At 36.4% G+C, this 16,847-nt stretch overlaps 1 protein-coding gene across 1 annotated transcript in view; it reads right to left on the bottom strand.

Moving 5' to 3' along the window:
- LOC121380165 (protein TBATA-like) overlaps positions 1-16,847 on the bottom strand; it is a 24,318-nt gene continuing 7,471 nt past the window's right edge. Inside the window, exons 4-8 of the mRNA XM_041508960.1 lie at positions 10,128-10,372; positions 7,761-7,842; positions 7,007-7,190; positions 3,922-4,049; positions 1-2,865 (exon numbers count right to left, since the gene is read on the bottom strand). Coding sequence (XP_041364894.1) covers positions 2,648-2,865; positions 3,922-4,049; positions 7,007-7,190; positions 7,761-7,842; positions 10,128-10,372 — 857 coding nt within the window. The 3' untranslated portion in view covers positions 1-2,647. The remainder of the gene's footprint in view (positions 2,866-3,921; positions 4,050-7,006; positions 7,191-7,760; positions 7,843-10,127; positions 10,373-16,847) is intronic.

Here is a 16,847-nt window from a genome sequence, read left to right as displayed (position 1 = left end):
ATATTGATGTTGATCATCACTTTATTTATTTGCATTACCATAGTTTGACACCCAATAGCCGATGTATTTTTCGTGCTGGGGTGTCGTTAAACATTCATTCATTCATTCATTCATTCATTTTACATTGTGAACTAGATATTGTTGGTTTAGTCTCGTTAGATCTAGATGTATCAAAAACAGATGTCTAGACCTACCCGGACTCCATATAATATTATCTGTGACGTCTGTCTTTGGTCTAAGGTTTGATTAGCGAATTCGGCCGAGACGTTCCAAACTGAATTTTGTTGTCATGATTAATAATCTCCTTGTTGGCGTATTACAGAGCAAATTTAATTAGAATATACTTATCAAAGAATTAATCTGAAATACTATTAAATTAACCACCTGACTGTATTAAAATAGTTCTCCTGCAAGAAATATCATGGTGTAAAAACTTGGACTTTTTGTTTTTAAATAAAATTTTATAAATTATTTTATAGATTCTTCATCATTAGGTCCCCATATCAGAAGCCAGTATTAAACAAAAACAAAACAACAATAAGTAAAATGGAACACTTAAAGGAACACCTATAAACATGAGCATGCTATTAAGAACTATAACGTTATTTTCTTGCGCAGATGACAATATTTTCTGCATTAACAGTGTAAATATGAACTGAACTAAGTTGACAATACTGCCATTAAATATTCAGTCACAGCCCTTTTGGGCATGAGCTCCGACTTCATCAGAAACTTTTATAACTTATTTTCATGACCACATTGATCCAATTGTGACATCTTGACATAGGCTAAGCATAATGTTTTGAAGAAAAAAAATATTTTAGTCACTTGCTTGGCCAAGAAGTCCAACCTGGGACAGTTTAGTGAGTTGTTATCTCAAAATGGGAGATATGAGATGTCGCCGTGAAAATAATTGCAGGAAGTGGTTAATTGCTCCACTAACGTACATTATGAGGAACCATTTAAGATGTTACCATACTGAACATTGATATTTAATCCTGTTGTAGTAGGCCTTCTATTGTTTTAAAATTCGCATGCCAGTGATAACTTCCCTTAAACAGCGAGGTCTGATTTTTTTTTTGGTCGTTATATATAAAATGGTGTTTACAGTGGCGTTGCGAGAGTGGCACGGGGGCAATGCCCCCCCCCCCCCAATCAAACCTTTAAATTTTTTTTTAAACTATTAAATTTTATAAAATCATACATACATACATACATACATAGTGTGGATTGGACCCCCCCCCCCCAATAGTGGGTTGGCCCCCCAATATAAAATCTTGGCTACGCCAGTGGTTGTTGTACTCTCACTACACTTAACATATTACTCCTATGCGCTTGATGGAGACAAGACAATTCAATTTAAAACAGAGTTTTGACTACCATTAATTATACACTCGCGTGTGAGTGACCGTGCTCAAGCTTGTGCTTATCTTTAATAATCCTCGTTTATGTCTGTCTGTATTTAACATAAAAATATGTTAATGACGATGCGTATTCAGAATTCACTTTTCGTTAAGCACGCTAAAACAGCCATACAATATATAGTTGGTGTGAAGACATTTATGGATTCTCCGGTATTTAAGGCCTAAAAATTGTATGTTTCCGGGATCTTGACCCTGTCTAGTAAAAAGGGCCGACCCTAATTTTCGTTTTCGATTTTTAAAAACTTAATATGCAAGTTAAAGGAATACATGTACATAATATTTCAGGGGTGATTGTAGTCTCCCCCCACCCCCAAATAAAAAACAACACAAAAATAAAAAGAAAAAGAAAAGAAGAAGAAGAAAAAAGCAGATCTACCTACATAAATGTTTTGTTGACATGTTCCCATTGACACACACTTTTATAAGGCCCAACATCGGATGTATGAGGTGGATGGATGGATAGATGGATGAATTAATGGATACTCTTTACGATTCAGGCACGTTCGCCTTGGGCATAGTGTCTGATTTGCGCCAGAGATCCTGTCCGGAGTGGATGAATGAAGTAATATGTTGTACATTTTATTTGAAGCGTATTAATTTTAGTTTGTCGAAATTCCTCAATGCACACAATAAGTAGACTGTACAAATAGTGCAGTAATTTGATGACAATACCTGATTACGAATTAATCCACTTTCGGCAATGTGTTTTATTTTTTGCAGCTATTTGTTTTGAAAAAGAAACAAGCCATACATGTTACTATATAGTTCATTAAAAAAAAAATCCATCAACAATTCCCGATGGCGCCAATATGACCTTGGTGCATTGGTGGACGTTCTATTCAACTCCAGATGCACATACTTAAATACACACATATCATGGGATTTGAGTAACCTTCAAAATGTCCTTTTTATATACGTGCCTTTTACAGGCACGGTGAAGCAGGGGGGCTGGGGTGGGGGCTCCAATCATTCTGAATAAAAAGTATTATTAGTGGTAAATCTTAAGACAGAGATGCATTTTACTTATATAATGCAGGAAATTGCATTTCAGGACATCTAGTTATCAAAATGTTACAGTGGAACATACACCCGAACCCCTCAGAAATTTTGCTTTGCGACCTCGATCTCAGTCAGCCCCCTCCCCCATCCCCCAATGTCTACTTGCTTCCGCCGTGCCTGTTTTATATACGTGTGTTACTGCATGTTATCTTATGACTGTTTGGTTAGAATGTGTTCATGTTAATTGAGTCGCTCTGTTGCCACACCGCGTCCTGTAGGTTCGTGTCTCTCAATGGGGACTTGGTGTACTTGAGTCGCACGTCCGCGGTGCCAGGGGGAGAATGGTCGCTTCTTTGGGGTGCTAGAACCTTCGACGACTGGGTCGGCGGTCTCTTTATATCGGTCTTGAAAACAGTATTCGACGGTGGTTCGATGTTGAATTCTACCAGTCAAAAAAAAAGAAGAAAAAAAGAAGAAGAGATATACAGATAATTAACGTTTTGAGGTGTATATAAGATTAAACAAAAAGCGTATCTAATATTTTAAAATGTATCTTTTCATTTATCCAGCATTGAACAAAAAATGCAATCAAATACCTAGAAGAACTTTATTGTTATTTTGGGCTAATGTCACTTTGTTTTTATGATATCCTATGATATGCAAAATTATTATTAAAAATCGTTCCGTGATCTATATTGACCATGACAATGATGTCATCCCTTCTAATCCAGTTGATATATAATTTCTATAATTTTCATTAAGTATGTATATTTCGTTAATTAAAATTATAGGAATTATATATCAATTAGATTATAAGGGATGAAATCATTCTCATGGTCAGTATGTTTCCTTATTGAATCAGACATTCCTGATTAAACATGATTTCCTGTAACATAATAACTCTTTATAACATGTCATTAACTTGAAGTTACACTTTTGTTTCAACGTGCACCTTGATCAATGTTTCAAATTTATCCATTAAACGTTTCTGGTTAACCTCCTAACACAATTATAAAGTCAGGTCTAAAAAAAACAGGGCTTCTAGATTATGGTAGCCCCACTCCCATGGCTAGTGATATTCAATGTTGGGCTAGTAAATAACTATTATTGCCATGCCTGACGGCTAGTAAAAACAAAAATGTCAAATGTTGCAGTTAAGTCTATTTTGTAAATATGAATATCCTGACCCCACCCCAATCCCCAATGTTAGTGTTTTAAGCTTTATCTCCATCTATAGGTGACATATCTGATTATTACTATTATTTAGTAAAATTGTATAATATAAAGTAAAGTAGGGCTAGTGAATTTTCAATCGTGGCTAGTAAATTTTTAAAATCAATGATCCCATGGCTAGTGGATTAAAATAAAATTCTAGAAGCCCTGAAAAAATTATAATTAACAAAATTCTTCATTATTGGAGTCATCATTATATAACATGACTGACAGTTTATGTGTCTTCAACCTACAAATGATATCTGTGTGATTAATCGGTACCTACCATTGTCCTCGATCATAGGTTTTGGTGTGTTAGGTTTCATGGGAATTTGCGGCTGAGTAGGGGGCGGAACGGGTATTGCTGGATCTAAACCATCAGCCGGTCGGTTGATCAATTCGTCCAGAATGAGTCTGAAAAAATATCACAATGATAAAGTTTTAATTCGTTTTGTTTAAAGACACCACGAGAGCATGTTAATTTAATTTATATAATGATGTTGTTCATCACTTCATGTTTTGATTTACCATAGTTTGACACCCAATAGCCGATGTATTTGTCGTGCTGTGGTGTCAATAAACATCATTCTATTCTATTACCATAGTTTGACACCCAATAGCCGATGTATTTGTCGTACTGTGGTGTCAATAAACATCTAATCTATTCTATTACCATAGTTTGACACCCAATAGCCGATGTATTTGTCGTGCTGTGGTATCAATAAACATCATTCTATTCTATTACCATAGTTTGACACCCAATAGCCGATGTATTTGTCGTGTTATGGTGTCAATAAACATCATTCTATTCTATTACCATAGTTTGACACCCAATAGCCGATGTATTTGTCGTGCTGTGGTGTCATTAAACATCTAATCTATTCTATTACCATAGATTGACACCCAATAGCCGATGTATTTGTCGTGCTGTGGTGTCAATAAACATCATTCTATTCTATTACCATAGTTTGACACCCAATAGCCGATGTATTTGTCGTACTGTGGTGTCAATAAACATCTAATCTATTCTATTACCATAGTTTGACACCCAATAGCCGATGTATTTGTCGTGCTGTGGTATCAATAAACATCATTCTATTCTATTACCATAGTTTGACACCCAATAGCCGATGTATTTGTCGTGTTATGGTGTCAATAAACATCTAATCTATTCTATTACCATAGTTTGACACCCAATAGGCGATGTATTTGTCGTGCTGTTGTGTCAGTAAACATCTAATCTATTCTATTACCATAGTTTGACACCCAATAGCCGATGTATATTACCATAGTTTGACACCCAATAGCCGATGTATTTGTCGTGCTGTGGTGTCAATAAACATCATTCTATTCTATTACCATAGTTTGACACCCAATAGCCGATGTATTTGTCGTGCTGTGGTGTCATTAAACATCTAATCTATTCTATTACCATAGATTGACACCCAATAGCCGATGTATTTGTCGTGCTGTGGAGTCAATAAACATCTAATCTATTCTATTACCATAGTTTGACACCCAATAGCCGATGTATTTGTCGTGCTGTTGTGTCAGTAAACATCTAATCTATTCTATTACTATAGTTTGACACCCAATAGCCGATGTATATTACCATAGTTTGACACCCAATAGCCGATGTATTTGTCGTGCTGTGATGTCAATAAACATCATTCTATTCTATTACTATAGTTTGACACCCAATAGCCGATGTATTTGTCGTGCTGTGGTGTCAATAAACATCTAATCTATTCTATTACCATAGTTTGACACCCAATAGCCGATGTATTTGTCGTGCTGTGGTGTCATTAAACATCTAATCTATTCTATTACCATAGATTGACACCCAATAGCCGATGTATTTGTCGTGCTGTGGAGTCAATAAACATCTAATCTATTCTATTACCATAGTGTGACACCCAATAGCCGATGTATATTACCATAGTTTGACACCCAATAGCCGATGTATTTGTCCTTGCTATGGTGTCAATAAACATCTAATCTATTCTATTACCATAGTTTGACACCCAATAGCTGATGTATTTGTCGTGCTGTGGTGTCAATAAACATCATTCTATTCTATTACCTTAGTTTGACACCCAATAGCTGATGTATTTGTCGTGCTGTGGAGTCAATAAACATCATTCTATTCTATTACCATAGTTTGACACCCAATAGCCGATGTATTGTTACGTGCTAGGGTGTCAATAAACATCTAATCTATTCTATTACCATAGTTTGACACCCAATAGCCGATGTATTTATCGTGCTGTGGTGTCAATAAACATCATTCTATTCTATTACCATAGTTTGACACCCAATAGCCGATGTATTTGTCGTGCTGTGGTGTCATTAAACATCTAATCTATTCTATTACCATAGTTTGACACCCAATAGCCGATGTATTTGTCGTGCTGTGGTGTCATTAAACATCTAATCTATTCTATTACCATAGATTGACACCCAATAGCCGATGTATTTGTCGTGCTGTGGTGTCAATAAACATCATTCTATTCTATTACCATAGTTTGACACCCAACAGCCGATGTATTTGTCGTGCTGTTGTGTCAATAAACATCTAATCTATTCTATTACCATAGTTTGACACCCAATAGCGATGTATTTGTCGTGCTGTGGTGTCAATAAACATCATTCTATTCTATTACCATAGTTTGACACCCAATAGCCGATGTATTTGTCGTGCTGTGGTGTCAATAAACATCTAATCTATTCTATTACCATAGTTTGACACCCAATAGCCGATGTATTTGTCGTGCTGTGGTGTCAATAAACATCATTCTATTCTATTACCATAGTTTGACACCCAATAGCCGATGTATTTGTCGTACTGTGGTGTCAATAAACATCTAATCTATTCTATTACCATAGTTTGACACCCAATAGCCGATGTATTTGTCGTGCTATGGTGTCAATAAACATCATTCTATTCTATTACCATAGTTTGACACCCAATAGCCGATGTATTTGTCGTGCTGTGGTGTCAATAAACATCATTCTATTCTATTACCATAGTTTGACACCCAATAGCCGATGTATTTGTCGTGCTGTGGTGTCAATAAACATCTAATCTATTCTATTACCATAGTTTGACACCCAATAGCCGATGTATTTGTCGTGCTAGGGTGTCAATAAACATCATTATATTCTATTACCATAGTTTGACACCCAATAGCTGATGTATTTGTCGTGCTGTGGCGTCAATAAACATCATTCTATTCTATCACCATAGTTTGATAACCAATAGCTGGGCCGTGAACCATCTACCTACCAGCCTTATATCCGACGGCTTAACCACGACGCCACCGAGGCCGGTTACACGGCTACCAAAAGGCTGATCATCAACAGTGAATTACCTCTCCTGTATTCTGTTGCCCGTGCTGTCCGTGTCGTCGTTCCTGCCGAGTGTTGGCGGCATTTTCTCGCTGATAGGCGGCAGTTTCGTCATCTTATCGTCCACGTACTCGGCTGGGTACTGCTTCCAGTATTCCTCTCGACCGGACATAGCCGCCTTAATCAGGTCCTGAACCATGGCCTTTTCTACAGAGAAAGACACAGGATTTAAAAACATTAACAACAAAACCCCCACAAACAAACTCCCGGAGTAAAGATTGAATTGCAACAAATAAAATGATTTCGTCGTGAATTGATCATCAATTAAAAAACACATACATATAATATGGAAAGTGCTATAAGAAGTCTCAAAAGAAAGTATTTTGCATGATGGGCTGAAACATGCAGTTGTTGATGGATGCCAATATTAAAATTAATATTAATTTTAAAATAAAAATGCAATGTGAATAATATAGGTGACTTCTGGATGCTTAAGAAAATAAGCATCCCAGTCTCTCCCCCAATGCGAAACACACACATGATCATTTCGAACATATGGTGAATCACAAAAACAACTCAGAACCGTCCTTTAGACATAGTTTAGACATAAGTTTGCATCGGAGTGTGCGTGTACGTGTGCATGTGCGTGTGTAATCTAGAGCTACTTATGAGCGTCAAGGGCATGCTCCCCACCCAAGAAGATATTTAAATCATAGATGCAATTAACTAAATGCTAGATGATTTGGAACTGTAAGTGGATAAGCAGGAATAACGCACCGCTAGGTGATGCCGAACACAGCCAGGCTTGAACAGCGTTCACGTCATCCGTCTGTAGAATCTGACACAGCATGGCGAACACCTGGAAGAACAGCAACAAATATGGATTCATGTACATCCTATTCTGTTCTCTCTTTCTTTTTCATTTTTCATTAATTCATTTATACTTATTTTGGTGCTTGCATCCAAGATTCAAGCGCACTGTCCTTGGCACGCTCAGCTATCTGGACTTTTTGTCCAAGACAAAGGGTTAGTTCTTAGTGGTTAGTGTGAGAGAAGTCGGTGTGGTGGCCTTACGCCTACCCACTGAGTCGATTTCACTAGCTAGTGATATTAATACAAATAACAAAAAGGCTCAAACATACATACGTACGCAAACACACACACACACACACACACACACACACACACACACACACACACACACACACACACACACTGGACGACTGGGGTAAATAGTTTTGCCAAATATCTATTCATATTACTGTTATCAAGCGATTTAAGAATTAACAATACTATTGCAATAGTACTATCACTATTGCAGTACTATCATAATAGTATATTAACTATGACAACAGTATTTTAACTATCACAATACTATTGCAATAGTAAAACTGACCGCAGTAGTCATCCCTAATAAATCGTTATTATAAGTCGCACAGTATGATCGCTCCTTAACATTATTTGTACCTTACAGACGGTCATAGGATGTGAGCCCAGAACCTGCCAGCCCTAAAGGCCGATGGCTTGACCACCGAGTCTAGTAAATTATGTTCATCTAATTATACAACAATTGTTCCGGCAGTGTTAATGCCTGTGGCATGCATGCATGTGTGAACCCTGAACACCCAATATATGTACATCACATAGATTTTATTGTATTGCAGATATAGGCTACATCAAAGATATTGCTATGTCTGCAGGGAACAGCCTGCACAAGTGCTCTTTCATGTTTAAAGAAAAACAAGTAGCTTATCTAGTGACGTTATGCATTTATTCCTTTTCCATAATGCGATTATGTCAAAAGCCCATCGCAAAGGTTATTTTTTTAAAATGTTAAATCCGATTGTATGAAGCAGTATTGTCGGTGGAAGCTCAGTCAAGAAGCTATTGCGCCAGTAGCGCAACATCAATAGGACGGAACAAAAGAAAAAGAAAAAGAAGAAGAAGAAAAACACTGATTCATGCTGCACCACGTTGTAATACAACACAACAGTATTATAGTAATTCATGCATACAGCAAAATGAACGTATAACATAATGTTAAATCGGTGCAAAATGCAATACTCACCACTTGATAATTTACGGTATTACACAGTAGCCTTTTGAAGGTAGATGCCGACTTATCATAGTTCATTTCGACTGTGTAAAATGATTTGGCAGAATAATCAGAAATATGGTTGCTTAGTTTAATTTATACTATAGCAGATTACATGAAAGAAAAATAAGACAGACAACTAATATTATGAAGATGGCTCGTTGGACAAGATAAGCAAACGTTCAGTTAACGGTATATATGCGCACTGTATTCAATTCGAATCCGGACTCCCAATTTATCACCTTGAGCCCAAATTAAATTTGAGCCGTGTGTCAACATTAAACATGAGCGGTTTGTCTACACCAAATCTAAGATTGAACTTTGAGTCCACAAAGGTTTTGAGCCTCGGAACCTCACTAAGTTTGGTCTTCGAATTCAGATTAAAAGTATCAACGCTAATCGAAACGTTTTTTTTCTTTCACTTAAAAAACAAACAAACATATATACACGTATACGTTTTCTAACAATACAAAAATAATATAAGTTTTTTGTTCAGTACATATATATTATTTTAACGACCTAAATTGTACCTTAAGTTTAATTTCATTCGAGAAGCATAAGAACAAATTGGGCATCTGAGTAACAAATATAATGAAGATTACGGACTACATTCATATAATATACTGACAACGCAGACCGGCCTCGGTGGTGTCGTGGTTAAGCTATCGTACAAACGGCTGGTAGGTACAGGGTTCGCAGCCAGGTACCGGCGCCCACCCAGAGCAAATTTTAACGACTCATTGGGTAAGACCACTACACCCTCTTCTCTCTCACTAACCAACTAACAACTAACTCACTGTCCTGGACAGACAGCTCAGATAGCTGTGGTGTGTGCCCGGAACAGCGTGCTTAAACGTTAATTGGATATAAGCACGAAAATAAGTTGAAATGAAATGAAATGACAACGCAGAAGGCCGAGAGTTCGCTGTCGCTCGCAAGTCTGGGTTTTGCACCAAACGTTAAATTAATGTTATGAGATAGTATACTATGAAAACCAATCAATTTGTTTGCAAGCGCTCGCCATCTTGAATACGTCCAGCATCACATACCGAGTTTTCCACATCTGGTTCGGCAGCGATATGTTGGAACATGTTCATTGGCCGAGCACCTCTTCGGGATCCTGCACGTGACATGGCCCGAGACGGTGGCGGAATCAGCCGACCCGTCGCCGTCGAATACTGCGTGGTTCGTGGCCGTTCTTCGGGTTTCTCCTCGCGTCTCCGATCAGCATCTTCCTCCTGCAACTGCTGAGTGAATGCTTTAAGTTCATCTCGCCAACTTTCAGTAACTGGAACTGTAGATTATATACATATAGCAGATAACGGTATTTTTTTGCTACATATGGACTCGTAAAAAGACAGTCGAATGCATTAGTAGCATAAAACAAAATCTACGTAAAATACGTACTTGAAACATAAAACTCAGATGCAAAGAACATGTTTTTATGTTACAACATTATTTCTGTACACATATAAATTATGTTAAGTATTTGATAGCAAAGAAATCGAAGTACTTTTCGGTACTGCTAATGAAAGAGTCAAAATAACCTGTTTTGAGTACTAACAAACTCAAAATAAATTGTCGCAGCTCACAACTAAATATTTAATTTGAAACTAAGATGTCTTTAATATTATAAAGACTATAATTTCACAACACAAACTGAAATATTTCATCTCAAACTCGATAGTTTGTACAGTTTTTTTATGATGTTACGGTGTATATTCTGGGACGTATCTAGCGGGTGGAATGATGGGTAGGGGGCAGTGAAAGCAGTTGCACTTCATTAAAAAATACAAAATGTGCCTCATTTATCTTAAAACCATTTTTGTACAGACAGAGGTGATCGAAGTTGGCAACATTACGGTGCCATGATTATCTTTTTAACTATCCTTTAGTTATTTGCTACTTCATTGAAATTTTAAATTCAATCGTGAATCCAGATTTTAAAACATTTTCAATCACGTGGCTGGATTCTGATATGTAGTAATCATCCAAATATTCCAAACCGGATGTCACATCGTTTTGTTTGCCAGAATTTCTTGTACTTTAAAATTATAATATTCAGTATTATACAATTGGTATGCACTGAGAATTATTAAATACATGTACATATATAAATCAAAGTTGTAATTCCTCTCCTTTTAAAGGAATTCGTCTGGAAGCTTAATGATGTTTCATGTCATAGAATCAAGATATCTACTATAAGTTCTTCATGGTGTGTAGTATTTAACAAATTAACATTCGTCACCTGCAATTTTGGATTAAAGTCTTCAAACCATTCTACGACTCTCTCAGACATTCTTGTTTTAAATGTGACTTGAGTATAACCTGTACCCTCTTGCAGGCACCACACCACCATTTGTGGTGTCGTTACTTGCTGTGGCAGCTTAATATAGTCAGGTTTAGGAAATAGTTCCTCATAAAAATATATATATATTTTTTTAAATCCGACATGCCTGTTGAAATATTTCGTTGATTATATGTTGACCTCTGTGATATTTAAATAACCCATTGGTTTGAAGTTACTTGTTACATGTAGTACCACCTCAAACAACACGTGGTATACTGTCACTATTTGGACAGCAACATGAGGCGATGCTCTAGCATGAGGGTAGCTAATATGGTCGATCTATGGTCTCACCACACAGATCACTTCCGGGTGAGAGTTCATTGATGACGGTCCACTATAGTTCCTAATTGTGACACAAGTTATGGTTCACATATTCACTTCTAGGAAATGGTGAAGAATTAAAACAATATGTATGTTTAATGGTAAGCCTTCTGGCTGTATTTTGCCTGTGCAATTTTGTAATATTGTGCATTGACCTTTTGGGACATGAGTGTATAGCGTAAGAGACAGCCGGAGTGAATCGGTTACTGAACCACCTGTTCGGACCGGTATTACAGCCAGATGCGGTCATATAGCAAAAAATAAAATAAAACCCCAACTGAGACGGAAATGTTCTCAATTTTGGAATGAAAATAAATGCTTATATAATGTATGTTCGCAATGGTGTATGTTGTTAATGCCAACGAGAACCTGTTCTGTTGGCAATCTTCATTTGAAGTTGGGAAATTTAACACGGGTTTGAATGGCAGATGATATCTGTGTAGTGAGACCTATTTTGAATTTTTGAAAGGTAGTTGTCAAGGGGGTGTACTCCCTAAAACTAGTAGTCACTTGACCCTCTCGATAGTGTTGTATTTTTCACATAATATTTCTGACATAGACAATGTATTGAACTGTATGGAGTAATTAATGGTGGTGTGTAACCTTCACAAATATCATTTTAACAATGATATATAGTTCATTCATCGGTCGGCATTATGCAGTACCACTGAGCAGGTGTACAGAATGTATGGCGTTGTTTCTCATGGGAAGAATGCCAGCCAAAGTATTACAACATTGATCGGGTAACTAGATACACGCAAGCTAAAGCTCTTTGGAATGACTGTGTTATGGACTGCGAATATCGACTATGTTTGGATTTGAGATAATAAAAACAAATAAAAAATCCAAAAACAACATCGTAATAATTTGCATAAAAGCCAAACGAATGATGTACTGCGAATATCGATTATACGTTTGGACTTGAGATAAGAAAAACAAAAGAATAATAATGATTTTCATAACAGCCAGACTGAGAGGGTACTCTACAAATAAATTGAGAGGGGTAATTTACAAGTACATTGAGACAGAGTACTCTACTCTATAGGAAAATCTGAGAGGAATATTCAACAAGTAACTTGAAATGGGCATTATACAAGTAAATTGAAATGGGCATTATACAAGTAAATTGAAATGGGCATTATACAAGTAAATTGAAATGGGCAATCCACAAGTAAATTGAAATGGGCATTCTATAAATATATTGAAATGGGCATTCTATAAGTAAACTGAAATGGGCATTCTACAAGTAGACTGGACGGAGTATTCTACAAATAGAGAGGGAGTGATACTCTACAAATAAATTCTTTGTCACTCGTGGTATTACATTCAGTAATTCTAAAAGACACGGCCTTCTCTATGTTATCATTTTAGAACACCTTCAATTAAGTTAATATAGCATGCTCATAATCAATACTGAGTCCACGAGCCTCTAAATGGGAGAGCTAGGTTTTTCCGTTCCAGCTAATACTCCACAATTACTTTATACTGTCCTGTCAGAGATAAAATTAATTGAAGATTGTTGCCATGGTAACATGTTTACAACATACGGAGCCGTTTTTAGTGACTAAAATTACACATTAAAGATATTTTCTTGTTTAGAATATCAGTGTCTGTGTAAACAAGATGTTTGTTATCGTTCTAATGTTTGTAGTAGCTCAGACCGGATTTTACCTTCCAATAATTTCGTACGTACGAACAAATATATATCTTACGAAGTAAAATGAAACGTGACTGTCACAAACATTGGCCCACGACCGCAAACGAATTAGATATACAGACACTTTGATATACAAAAAAATGTATTTAATATGTAACTTTAATCGCCAAAACGGGCGAGACGTAGCCCCGTGGGAAAGCGCTTGCTCGATGCGCGGCCGGTCTGAGATCGATCCCCGTCGGTGGGCCCATTGGGCTATTTCTCGTTCCAGCCAGTGCACCACGACTGGTGTATCAAATACCGTGGTATGTACTACCCTGTCTGTGGGATGGTGCATATAAAAAAAAACTTTGCTGCTAATCGAAAAGAGAAGCCCATGAAGTGATGACAGCGGGTTTCCTCTCTCAATATCTGCATGGTCCTTAACCATATGTCTGACGCCATGTAACCGTAAATAATATGTGTTGAGTGCGTCGTTAAATAAAACATTTTTTTCTTTCTTAATCGCCAAAAAGACTCTCTTAGTCGAACATGTTACAATGGCTGAAAACTCATGATAGTACCTTTAAACCCCTAGCTGGTATTAAATTGCTAATCTAACATATATGGTCTTTCTGATAGGAACGTGTTTCTGCTATGGAACTCTAGACCATGTCTAAGAATTATTATCTACTTAAAACCTAATAATCACCGATCAAATACCAACAATGTAATATGGTATCACTAAACAACCACTTCTTTCCCTTCTATTCAAAAATGGATATTCACTGTCCACTGTCAAGGAAAGGTACTCACGAAGCACCGACGAGTGTATGTGTGTGTGTGTGTGTGTGACTTTTAATCATGCTCATATACCACAGAGGTTTCAAGCATGTCCGTCCCGGGTTCCGCTTCAGGATAGCTGGAAACCCAACTCGGGACAGAACCGACGAGTGTCATATTTGTGTTGTACTATTATCCAAGCTCCAGTTAACACGAGGGTAAATATATATGACATGCATAACGAAGGAGTCAATAAGAATCAATACAGATTATTCTGCTGTTTTTAAGAGTGGTAAAAAAAAGTTAATCTGTGTACAGACACCAGCTTTGAACTTGTCACCAACACGATACCAGTGCTGTCGAGTGTTGCATTGAATACAGTTATTTATTTATTTTTCATTTCAGGTGTGTTAAATCAAGCCTCACACCTTCACACAGCCGCTACATTAATCTCATAGTTTTGCTATACAACAGATTTGGCCGACTGATTAACAATGCAGGCACTTCATTCGACACGCGAATGTGGAAAGTCTACCTGTTGTGTCTATGGCTGGTATTCATGCACCTTATAGTCAAGAATGTATTGACGTTCGAAGAGTGTCTTGTAATAAACAGTAGATACACTGAATATAGTAATTAAATGTTGTTGCATTCCATATAGTATACAGCCACGAAGTGCCTTTTAATTATCTATGCTGTTTTTCTGCATTACTTTCATATTACAGTTACTGCACCAATGCGCTTTTGCACCTGCAATATGTAAGCATTCGCGTACCTTTATTCTGCTTTTCACGTGTTATATTAACTTTCTTTTAAATCCATACTATTCAGTTTCTCAATGACAACTTTCTTTTTTGCAACTCTTTATTGATTCTAAGCATGTACGCATAGGTGTTTGTGTGAATGTTTTCCACAAATAATTATTGTAATTAAAACTGGGCTTTTCGGACACATTTTAATAACATCTTAAAATACACATCATATACATGACAACAGGATAAAACATTCCTTAGACACTCCATAAAATCAAAACAGCAACACCACCAACAAAAAAGAAAAGAAAAGAAAAAGAAGAAACAGAATAGAAAACCCCCATCAACAAACAAAATAAAAACAAAATAAAAACAAAAGAGAAACATAAAACAAATAGTCAAACACAACCCTTTAAAAATCAACAAATAGTATATGTTTTTTGTTTTTTTCTTTCTTTTTCATTATTTTTAAAAATACAGTTCTTGAATTATTGAATTTTCAGTAATCTTCTGTCAGGTTATATACAACTATTTACATTGACAATATTTTACATTATGTATTGTAATATTGAAAGACTGGGATACGATACATGCTTTTGATGGACCAAAAAAAATTAAAAATATATGTGTGTTAATATTTGTTTGCAAAATCACCATCATGAAAAGAAATTAATTGTACATGTACAGTACATACAACAGGACATGCACTTACTATGTTTAGGAACGTAGTCGATTTTAAATATTTAACAAAACATGTATCGGGGTACACTCGTAACGTACATTTATCACCTAACAGTTGACAATATATCACATCAATTTATTAAACAAGTAAATTATGAAAAGGACATGCAGAGTGCTATGTTTGAATGTGACAAATCGTTTTGATAAAACATAGATAAAGGAAGCTTATCGTGTGTACTTGACGATAGCATAATGACATTTTGAGTGCTGACGTCGTAACGCTGGAATGTATCTTGACCGTCTGTGATACTGATTGAACACGTCTACAACACCTGCATTGCCGTAACACACCATTGTATATCGCGGAGTCATGAATGACAAGACTTAAGTTTAATTTGGTGAACATATTTAATTTCTTCAAAACGCTAATTCAAAAACAGCGTGGCCTTTGTTAGTGATGATCCAATGAAAATTGATTGGTTCGGCTCTACCGATCTCATGATCGATTAGAAAAAATCATAATCGATTATGTACAATACTGTTAACTGTAAGTATTCCTCCAGTTTAGACGGTGGAATTAATGTACATATGTTGGGGTTGGGGTTTGTTTCCATGTGTACATCAAGAGAAAAAATATACTAAAAAGTTATTTAGTAAAACTAGCCATTTGTAGAGTATATCCGGGTGAACTCGACAAAAGTTGCATGGTCTTTATTATCGAAATCCTTCTCATGTTCATATAATTCTAACCGATTGTGTAATCGTAAGTTGATCGGTTGGTCGCAACCAATTATAACCGATGATCGATTATTAAATTTCACCGATTTCCAACACTACCGTTTGCTGATGTACCTATATAGTTCACAGCCAGCATAATTTTTGACATTCCAGAGTACTTCACTGTTTTTTTAATTAGACTGCCAGGATATATCATATATATATTATATGTGTGGTTTGTTTAAAGAACCTTGATTTCGTTGTATTTTATTTGACTAAATTAATTAAAACTAGCATTTCACTAAGATTTCCTGACCAATGTTCCCCAAACTGCTAATACTTTTTATTACCCAGCTTAAACCTTGGAATGGTGTAATCTACATTGAACAGAGAAGCCATTTTAAATCTAAGGATGGTGTGTCAAGATAAGAAACGTAAGGTCCCAAACAAATTTATTATCCGGGAACCACAACTGGTATATCAAATGCCGTGGCATGTGCTATCATACCTGTGGGATGGTGCATATAAA

Source organism: Gigantopelta aegis, chromosome 8 (assembly GCF_016097555.1).
Source record: "Gigantopelta aegis isolate Gae_Host chromosome 8, Gae_host_genome, whole genome shotgun sequence".
Lineage (NCBI taxonomy): Eukaryota > Metazoa > Mollusca > Gastropoda > Neomphalida > Peltospiridae > Gigantopelta > Gigantopelta aegis.
This window is presented reverse-complemented; position numbering and strand designations above follow the sequence as displayed.